This window comes from Frankliniella occidentalis, unplaced genomic scaffold (genome assembly GCF_000697945.3).
Source record: "Frankliniella occidentalis isolate FOCC.00 unplaced genomic scaffold, Focc_3.1 Scaffold397, whole genome shotgun sequence".
NCBI classification, from domain to species: Eukaryota; Metazoa; Arthropoda; class Insecta; order Thysanoptera; family Thripidae; genus Frankliniella; species Frankliniella occidentalis.
This window is the reverse complement of record NW_026267519.1, coordinates 113,938-124,450: the sequence shown is the minus strand read 5'-3', so window position 1 is coordinate 124,450 and position 10,513 is coordinate 113,938. Positions and strand designations below refer to the sequence as shown.

The following is a 10,513-nucleotide window of genomic DNA, read 5'->3' as shown; positions in this document are numbered from 1 at the left end:
ACAGGTAATTAATGCAACAGGGGGGGGCCCATGAACCACTTTTTTGGGACCACGAACCCTCTCCATCCCCTGGGGGCTCTAATATAATGGGTGCTTTAATATATATAGGTGGGGGCTTCATATTAGCTTCATATTAGCTTCACATATGTTAAAGTAGGTATTGTACAAGCAGTGATACTGGAAGTATCATCTGCTAAAAGGTGTTGCCAAATTTTCTCACTTTTCATTCGGACATATCTCAGGAAATATGTCAGAAAGGGTAACATCTTTTGAACGTGCGTTTAGGACCAAAGATTATTCGGCGACGAAAGATCACGGTTTGGGGTTAAGTTAGTTATTTTCTCCCTCCACTTTCTGCGTCAAGTGGAATTTGCTTTGGAATTTCTGACTAGAATGTAATGACACTTAAAGCTAGAATGCTCAAGAATGACCTTTTGTGGGAGTTATTAAAATCCGTTCTGGACTGTCAAACCAGGGCTGCATTGCGTTTGATCTAGTCCATGTGGAATCCCCCTAATCTATGCACCGTCAATTTCCTCAGCGAGCCTTGATTGAGGCTCAAGGCTATCCGGCGGAGGACCATGTCGTTGTGACAGAAGATGGCTACATACTTTCCATGTTTCGCATTCCTCGGCCGGATTGTCCACCTGTGTTCCTGATGCATGGTCTTCTTGCTTCGTCTGCCGACTACGTTGTGCTCGGCAAACATCGCGCTCTGGGTAAGTTTGGCACCAAAATCGCAGCAAGGCGATGTATGGTTCATCTCTTGCCAGAACCCAGAAAATCGTTTCCTTGGAATAAAACAAAATATCCTTAAGTTCAAGAAATTTTCCTTAAATGAATATAACAAAATGTTTTCGTTGGAATAAGGAAATAATTGCCTAAATTCAATGAAAATTCTTTATTTAAAGGGCATTTTACTTTGAAGCGATAGAATTTCTTTGATAGAAAGATGCTCTTTGAAGGAAACACGTTTCTGGGTGAGCCAGCGTTGACCGAAGCTGATTACATCATACAGCCCAACATGCACGTATTTGAGGAGAGGGCTGTGTTCTAATTTTCTATCACGTTTAGAAATGTTTCGCTTGCAATCCAGTGACGTAGCGACGTTCATGAGAAGAGAGGGCGAGAGCAGATCGGGGGGAGGCCCGGTATTGTTGGGTATAGTCGGGCTGGTGGGCTGGTGCTGCTAGAATGGCACTAATAGTTGGGGAAATAGTTGGGAGGAAGAAAAATAGCGGGTAGAACATAAACGTAACCGATTGGTCGAGAACTTCCCACCTCTACGTCACGCCGGTTGCGGGGGTAAGCGCTTGGCAGGGATAGGCAAAATTTAACTAAACTAGTTACTGTAACTGTAACTAGTTACAATTTGCAGCAACTGAAACTGTAACTAGTTTCATTTTCAAACTAAATAACTTACTGTAACTAGTTACATTTCTTTCTGTAACTGTTACGAATTTCAGTTACAGTTATTTTTGCTCAGTAGAACTTTTAAAAAGTATGAGGTTTCTTTCCTGTTCATCCACATTCTTTTGCAATGTGCTATCTGGAGTCTGCGGCTAGAGCGGCATTCAGAGGAATGAAGGAAAGGGGGCTGGAAAGACGGTATCGTTTCGGCTATCTTGGGTCCGTGCAGGCCTATGCAAAGTGGCGGTGTGAGCGAGGAGGAAGACCCTTTTATTTACTGCTTGTCAATTATACGTATATCCGTTTCGGAGGGTGGGTTAGCCGCCCGCCCGCTTGTCTGGCAATAGTCGCAACACTCTGTACCTGCTGCACGCAGAAAAGAGTGCCCCCCCCCCTTCTCCCCACCCCTAGTCGCCCGCGCCTGCCCACTGCTAGTCCCTTTTGAGCCTAGTCAGACGGCAAGGAGAGGAAGGCAGAGTTTTGCGGACTTAAAATGATGCGTAGCCACCTATCTTGCAAACAATTTTTCAATCGGCAGAAGGGACACTTAAAAAATAATCAATATAAAACTACGACCAATTTAACTACCGGGATAACTGAAATTGTAACTAGTTACAATTTTGGGCGAAAAAAATGGAACTGTAACGGCAGTCTTTAAGAAAAGTAACTGTTATGGAAACAAGTTCCATTTTTGGCAAAAATAACTGCAACTGTAACTAGTTACATTTTTAAAATTAACTTTCCTATCCCTGGCGCTGATGAACCTTTATGTTGTACCCGCTATTCTTCTTCCTCTGTTAGTCGAAATACGCTATTTGTGATGACCATCACCTTTTTGAGCGACACTTTGATGTATCATAGTTTTTTGCAATATACGTCACACCGTTTTGAGATAAATTCAGAATCATCGCATTATTTTGCAATAAGAATCACACAATTTTGTGAGAAAAATTTATCACACCCCCAGGAGTAATAAATCATCGGAATCACGCAGGAAATTTTATCACACGGAAATGTGTGACAAGTATCACACTTCGAATTACAGTGTGTAGCTGCACTTTTAGCTGCCTAAAATTATTCTACCCCTTGCCTCGCTACTCGAGAGTACAAGCATATGAGACAAGTGTTCGTTAGTATAGTTGAAAATGTTTTATGTGTATCATCAGCTGAAAATACTTCGGTCACATTTGTACACTGTAATCCGAAATGTGATACTTTTTGCACACATTTTCGTGTGATAAAATTTCCTGTGTTATTCCCATGATTTATTACTCCTGAGGGAGTGATGAATTTTTATCACAAATTTTGTGTGATACTCATTGCAAAATAATGCGATGATTCTGGATTTACCTCAAAACGGACTGACACGTATTGCACAAAACTATGCTAGATCAAAGTGTCACTCAAATAAGTGATGGTCATCACAAATATAAGCAGGGAATTTAATCACAGGGAACTTGCAGTCAGTATCACACTCTGATTTACAGTGTATGTAGTCTACGTACGCTCTGAGCTCTGAGACGGATGAGGGGACGGGCTGAACGAATAAATGTCGCTTCTGCGACCAACGGTTTGTCTTGTGACCATTCATCTTCCGTTGCTCTCACATCCGTCTATCGTTCGATTCAGAGAAATGTTTCGTTCGTCGCAAGAGTGGTCACTACTTTTAAGATAAAAGACAACCGCGGTGACCGCAAACCGTCTCGTCTGACGCTGAGCCAACGCAAGTCAAATGGTTCCCTTTTGCGGCCAGACGAATGTGAGACAAACACTGCCGAGAACTAGTGGCCATGTGGCTAACATGGCGCAGGGCCGGCTGCTACTGCGCTGGACCAGCAGACGCCAGGGACGGATGGATCTACCCAGCACGGTAGGATGTGCTGACGTGTTGACTCGGAAATTCTGACTAGGGGGGACAAGTCCGTCGCGGCCGTCGTCAGAGTGCCGGACGTACATGCGAAGTTACTCGGCCGGCCGTCAACCATACCAGCATCTAACATATTGAGCAGGTCCTGTACAACGCGAATTATCAAGCCGCCGAGCGACCTTCCCAGATTAGTCGGCAGACGATCTCTTCTGTGGAATCGCTCAAGATATCCCTTATGTGCTTCGTGATCTGCTTAACGTGTTAGATGCTTCTTTCGTCCCTCCAAGTCAGAACTTTTGAGTCAACACATCCTCTACCTGGTGCTTAGGGTAGATCCGTTCCTATCGTCTGCCAGCCCTGCGCCACCGTGGCAACATGGTCACTTCGGCTCGGTTGCGTTCGTCTCACGTTCGTCTTGCTGAAAAGGGAAACCATGTGACTTCCGTCGGCTCAGCGTCAAACGAGACGTTTATCTCGGTCGTCTTTCGTTTGTGTTGTAGGTAAACATTATTTTGCACCCCTTACTATCTTTATCTCCTTGTCCTTCATTTCGCTTCATAAAAGAATCTAACCTTACCAACGCAATCGTGTGTGAAGTCCACTTAGAAGTTTACCGCACTTGTTCGCATAGTGCCGACAATAGGCAGCATTGTCGCCTATCCACATTCTTTTACTGCGCCTTACATTTCTTCAGAGCGGCTATTGCAGTGTCTTGATTATTTTAAGTGCGCTTCCCAATGATTTGCACAGCATCAGTACTGTATGAAGCGGGCTTCGACGTCTGGCTTGGCAATGCAAGAGGCACAACGGAGTCTCGGCGCCACAAGACGCTCGTACCTGGAGATGCCAAGTTCTGGGATTTCAGTTGGCACGAGATTGGATCACAGGACCTCCCTGCACTTATTGACCACGTGCTCAACGCTACAAATCAGACTTCCCTCCATTACGTGGGACACTCTCAGGTACCAAACTAAGGCCATTAGTGAGTGAGTGTGTGTGTGTGTGTGTGTGTGTGTGTGTGGCGTATTCACGTGCACTTGTCTAGTAGGTGAGCAACAACATCCTTAGCGAGTGATTAGTGATTCTCAGCGAATGGTACTGCAACAGTGGGTGACTGGAGCAATTTCATTAAGGGTCGAAATGTGAACTCCCGTACGTTCTGAGTGCCTGAGTCCATTCGGACTTTGCCAATTTCAGGACAATGTTAAGAGAGTATTTGATCCATGCACGGTAAACAAAAAACTCGGAATCCGAGACGTGAAAAAATTGGAAATTTCAATTTTTGAGGCAGGAAATCGACTTTTAAGGCATCCTCTCGGTTTCGAGCACCCAAAGCCTGATTTAGAGCCGCTCTGCTCTGATTCCGAGGTATGGAGCTCGTAATCCGGGAATCGTCTCTCGAAATCCGGGAATCGTTTTTCGGAATCGGGTAAAAGGTGACTCGGTTTTAGAGACACGTTTACCCGATTTCGGGATCGGTAGCTCGGAATTAGGACAACCTCGGAAATCGAGATTTCCGCCTCGGAATCCGAGTTTTTTGTTTACCGTGTGAGCGTTCTATTTCTGGAGTGACATATCCAGGGAACTGTAGTAATGAATTTCGATTCGAAACTATATTTGGTCAGGAGATTTCCAAAGTCGTTCTCACTACCTTTTTAAAAAAGTAACAGAGTTCACATTGTTCGCTCTGACGTCGAAATGGGCAGAGGTAGTGTAATAACTCTACGCCTACAGTACTTCTCTATGCGGACGATTGATGCTCCACGAAGCACTTGGCAGAGCTTCTCCTAACCCGTTTTCGTGAAAAAATGCCTTCAAATTTGAAAATCGATGGATCCTAAGAACGCCGTCCGATCTCCTCGTGACGTTTCAACATTGATCTCCCACCCGCTCAACATTGTCCGATCTCACGTTTGACGCTCTTAGCAGCAGCAGCGCTTATTTGACTTAATTATCAGTTGCGTAATATCGGCAGTAAATGAAAAGTAAAACTTGGTCTATGTTCATTGGTCTTTTAAGAACCCATAGCAATATTTACTTTTTCGCTGGCTGCCAATATTAACCAACTCGTAATTGAAAGAAAGCCGCGCTGCAGAGACCGTAAGGAGATCGAACAGTGTTACACCGTACTGGGAGATCAGACGATGTTGTAGCGTCACTGGGATATCGCACGACGGTAAAAGGGCCCGTCGAAATAAGGCTAGTACGCTTTGGCAGTGTGAACACCGTGTTGCCTCCGCACATGCACGGTTACGTCATCTCAAATCCCTCTTTCAGTGAAAAGTAAGGTCTTGCTGTTCTGCTTCTTTGGTGGCTAAGCAGGTCATCGCATCTACAACACTGGTTCAGAAATGCCTAAATTTGTACTTTCTTAATTGTGAACTCCGCACCCCCATTTTTAGGTTGGCCCTTGTTTTATAACTTCTAGGTACCGGTAACAGATTGAAAGGACACAATGTGGACATATGTAGTAAGGGATGAATTTAGACCAATACAATATAAGGATGGGCATCCGTGGGGCAATGTCGTGGCAAAAACCTGTCCTTGAAGGCGATGTTCTAGTCAAACTCAAAAGGCATAAGATGGGATGATTGGGTTTAAAATTTAAGTACAAAACACTTGTGGTGATAACACAAGACCAATTCAAAGCCAAGAAATGCAAAATTTTAGTTTTATCATTAATTTAATGTGATCAGAATATAGCCTTTGAAGGTTTTCGCTGAGCGAACCTAATTCCAAGTCGCTAAGGGGTCTCCGTCGTGAGCTCGGTCGTGAGTCTGTCTGTGTCCTGCGTACTAGCAATGCGTGATTTGAACTATCAGTACTCTGTACATATTTTTTTAGTAGTTAAAACATGCCATTACAACCAAAACACCCAACAAATTTGACAAAAAAATAAATATTTTAGAACTCCCAAATGGCCCGTTAGCTGGGTAGCCTTACTAGCTATATAACACAGAATTCAACAAGAAGACGTCAGCGGTTGTGTTTAGAACTCACAAAAGAAAATAAGTGCGGCCAAGAAGGTGAAAGAAACTCCTAATAAAGTAACTAAGTAAAAAAAGCTGCCTTGTCTTTGGTTATGAAATGGACGCTTCTCTACGAAATGTCTTATGACAATTGAATTATTTTCTAAGAACTTGTGATTCTGAACGAATAGAGGAGTTGCCTGAAAGCAGATCATTAGAGAAGACGAACAAGAGGACCGGAAACTGGTATGAGAAATTGAGCGGTTAACCAATCAGTGCTAAACAGGCATTAGCGGCGCTCATCCTGGATTGGTCAACGCCTCAATTTCACGTTCTATTTCTGATATTCTTGTACTTCTTTCCTTGTCGTCTTCTTCCAGGCAACTCCTCTATACATTGAATACAATTCTCGTTTCACTTTCGCCGACGTTTACTTACTATATTTCTCAGCCTGAGTACCATATTTTTATGTTAAGGTATGCTTTTATTCTGTTAACAGGGGACCACGACCTTTTTTGTCATGGGAAGCGAACGGCAGGAGTATATGGCAAAGGTGAAGACTTTTGTCGCATTAGCTCCAATCGCCTTTGTGAATGACATCCGGTCAATTCCTGTGCGACTAATGGCCGTAGCACCCAACGCGCTCGGGGTGAGTTTAAAAGCTAACGGAAGAAAACGAAAGTTACCATGTTAAAGCATAGTGATTTCCGTTTTTTTTTCTTGCGCATGCTTCATCTCAGATTTGCTTGAATGCTTTATAATTGTCGTACAACCGTCGAAATAAAAAGTGAGCTGCGATTTACTAATACCCTTATCGACGAGCTATTGTAATGAAAGCGGGAAGCCAGTACACTTTGAATTCAAAACGGAATAAGATCTTTCGAGCGATATTTCGGGTAAGCCGAGCGGCGTAAACGGAACTGCCCATTCCACGGCTGGTTGCATCTCTGACAATGACGCCCGGGGGTGAGGTGAAGGCGGCGGGCGCCAGAGAGTCGACTGCCCACATGAGAAGGAAAGGCTAAAACAGAGCACACTATAAAAAATGTTGCTGGTGCGGCAGGGAATCGAACGCAGTAGCGGAAAGTGCCAGAGCCCCGCGCTCGACGACCTCTGTGTCCATCCTCAGGCGCGTATTAAAGGAGTGAAGGGGGCGATGCCCCCCCCCCACCTCTCGGTCTATAGCCGCCTGAAGGTAGGCCATTTAACCCACAAACCCCCTGTATGTAGACAACTTTCGATACACCGCCCCCCCTTATTACGTCCCTGTTCTCTCTGCTGGCCCGGTGGATAAAGCGACAGAACCAATTGTAGCAGAATACGAACGTACGTGCGTACGTACAAAGGATTTCAGGGCCATTGTAGACACATGATTTCAGGAGTGCTGGCCCCCTTGCTCTGGGTTGGGTTATAGCCTCTTTCTAGTTCTACCCGGTTCTATCTCTTTCTGGTGGATATTTGTTCCCTTTTCTTTGAATACGTTAATTCATGTGTTTCTTCTTTTTAGGACCTCATCAGATTAATGGGAGCGAATGAGTTTTTGCCGAACTCTAAGCTAGTGTCCTGGCTTGGGGATACATTCTGTGCTGATGGTGACATTACTCAACCATTATGCTACGACATCATGTTTCTGATTGGTGGTACGGACTCCCAGCAGATGAATGCAGTAAGTTGATTTCTGACCAGTTGGTCAGGTACAGGTACTGATGTATTTTGATCCGTTTAAAATTGCCATTTAAGAAAAAAACGACTATGTAAACAGCAGAAGCAGGGTCGGCCAGCTTTTAATCTCTGACGATTTTTCGCTTTTTTATGTACCGGCAAAGTCCAAAAATTTCTATGTAGACTAAATCGAGCGGGAGCGTCTGCATTGCAGTCTAACAACGCAGCTCGGACACCAAGAAAACACGAAGGAAACGTGAAAAGTCGCAAAGAGTTCAGTCGTTAACTAGACATTCTGTGCGGTTGACAGCAAGCCTCTGCTTTTCTTTGATGAAGGACGGGTACACATTTTCGAATTCGTACGTTTTATTCTGTCCCTTTTTCGTGATAGTGTCACAATTAGAAGGAAAAGTTAAAAGCTCGCAAACATGAGAGCAACGCGAAATATTGTGGTAGCAGTCGATACATGAAAGCACGAAACTAAGCCGACCTCCGAACCCATCGCCAAGCCCGAGAGTCGAACACGATCATGATGCTCGTCACTCAGTCTTGGTCAGATCAAATGCCTGTGAACGAAGTGGTCGTTACCATATTGCCGTATTGCGGCTACGAAAAAGAGATGAAAACACGTACTACGTCTTAAAGTTGCAGCGTCCTTGAGAACGGTTTGCCGCTTTTCGCGCTTCCTGAGAGTCTTCTTGGTGTTCGAGCCGCAATATTGGACTGCAATTAACACGCCCTATGTCGTCTTTTTCGTGCGTCTGCTACCAAACCTTTTTGACCTCACCAGCACATAAAAAAGAACACGAAAAGTCGTTTTGTGGATTTTGACCTTTTCTTTTTGACATTTTCTGTAATGAGTCACATTGTCCACCTCCTGCAATGTGCAATAATTTTGCAGCTGATTCACTGAAGTCACTTTTCAAAAATGCCTTGTAGACATAGAATTCAAGACCCAAGAACTTAGCATGAAAAGAGTACCACCCGGCGAGGGAATAGAGCGCGGAGCGGAAAAAACAAACGGGGATACAGTGAGCGGTGTTGTGGGCGGGCAAGCGGAGGAGTGGCGAGTAGTAGGACAGCCCGCCGCTCGATACTTCGCTCGCCCACCACCACCATCATCAATCTTTGTATCCGCTTTTGTTCTTCTGAGTTCCGCGCCGCGCTCTAGCGAAGTACTCTGTTCTACGAGACACGAGACTACTCAATTTTTTGTTACTTGCAGACTGCTATACCGGACATTTTAGCAAACACACCTGCAGGAGCTGCAACGAAACAGTTGATTCATTACGGTCAGCTCATCGCCAAATGGAGACAGGAATTCAGGCAGTACGATCACGGCTGGTTGGGAAACTTATTCCGCTACCAATCACTAAGCCCTCCAGAATACAACCTAAGCAAGATTTCTGCGACTACGTACTTATTCACGTCCGACAATGATTTGCTGTCGGTGAAAAAGGTATGGCGAAAGTACCAGCTCGAGCAGATTATTTACTAAAGCAGTGCGATTACTCATCTCAACACACAAACGTGCGCAAGATCAGCTATTGGTCCACAGTTTCTGGCCCCAGCTCAACGTAGTAACAGTTGGAGTGCCAGCGCGCAGGCCTCGGTATAAGTATACCAGGCGTGTCGCAGCGTAACAGTGTTTCGTGAGACATGAACTGACGTACAACTACTATAGTGGACGGTGAAAAAAAGCGCTAGTACCAAGGCAATAGAGAGTAATCCGAATGCAGATATGTAGAAGACTCGCAGAAATAACATTAGCCCATAAGCTATTTCAGAGAACTGGGAAAGAAGAACAGCACGAATAACAAGAGGGACCGCGATTCGTCGCTCAGGTAGAGGGGGAGACCGGGCGACGAATCGCGGGCCGCCTTGTTATTCGTGCTGTTCTTCTTTCCCAGTTCTCTGAAATACCTTATTGCGCATGAGCAGGCTATGGTGGGGGGTGGCTCGGCTGGCCCGGTGTCTCCCCCCCCCCCCTCCCCACGGCCAGCCGCCCTGTACCATAGCTTGCTCATGTGCAGAGGGCTTTTGTTACTCCCATGAGTCTTCTCTAAAGCTGCCGCCGGAATACACTATAGCTTCTTTCGGGGACTAAAAATAGTCGTTATTTCTTTCAGAATGTTGAAGAACTAGTCCGAAGACTACCCAGCATTGCACCAGATGGGGTGAAGAAGGTGCCATTTCGCAAGTTTAATCATCTTGACTATATATTCGGAAAGAACGCCAAGGAACTGGTCTACAACGATATTGTGAAAATAATTCGCAGACATGATAATAATAAAATCCCGGCTTTCTGAAAAGACTCGTACGCCTCTTATATTGTTTTTAATCGTTCTCTACGTCCTTCCCTCATAAACCAGTAGGGTGAGTCGACCTTATTGCACGTTTTTTTTGGCTCCTCTTTGGGTGATATTTTCAGATATGTCTGCCCACCTCAGAAAGATGGCCGTTTGTCTGCCACGCCTGTACGTAGGGAGGGTCCTGAGGAGAACGAAATACAAGTACAAATTGTCGCGCACGACCCGGCTGCACTGTCTGTGCTGCGGGGATAGGAAAAGAGTGGTACAAAGTGCTGCCCACGGAGAAATCCCTA

General features: G+C 45.0%; 1 protein-coding gene across 1 annotated transcript in view; it reads left to right on the top strand.

Moving 5' to 3' along the window:
- LOC113213603 (lipase 3-like) overlaps nt 1-10,222 on the top strand; it is a 40,369-nt gene extending 30,147 nt beyond the window's left edge. Inside the window, exons 3-8 of the mRNA XM_052274466.1 lie at nt 542-719; nt 4,028-4,239; nt 6,746-6,895; nt 7,754-7,912; nt 9,134-9,367; nt 10,038-10,222. Coding sequence (XP_052130426.1) covers nt 542-719; nt 4,028-4,239; nt 6,746-6,895; nt 7,754-7,912; nt 9,134-9,367; nt 10,038-10,217 — 1,113 coding nt within the window. The 3' untranslated portion in view covers nt 10,218-10,222. The remainder of the gene's footprint in view (nt 1-541; nt 720-4,027; nt 4,240-6,745; nt 6,896-7,753; nt 7,913-9,133; nt 9,368-10,037) is intronic.
- The last annotated feature ends 291 nt before the right edge of the window (nt 10,223-10,513 follow it).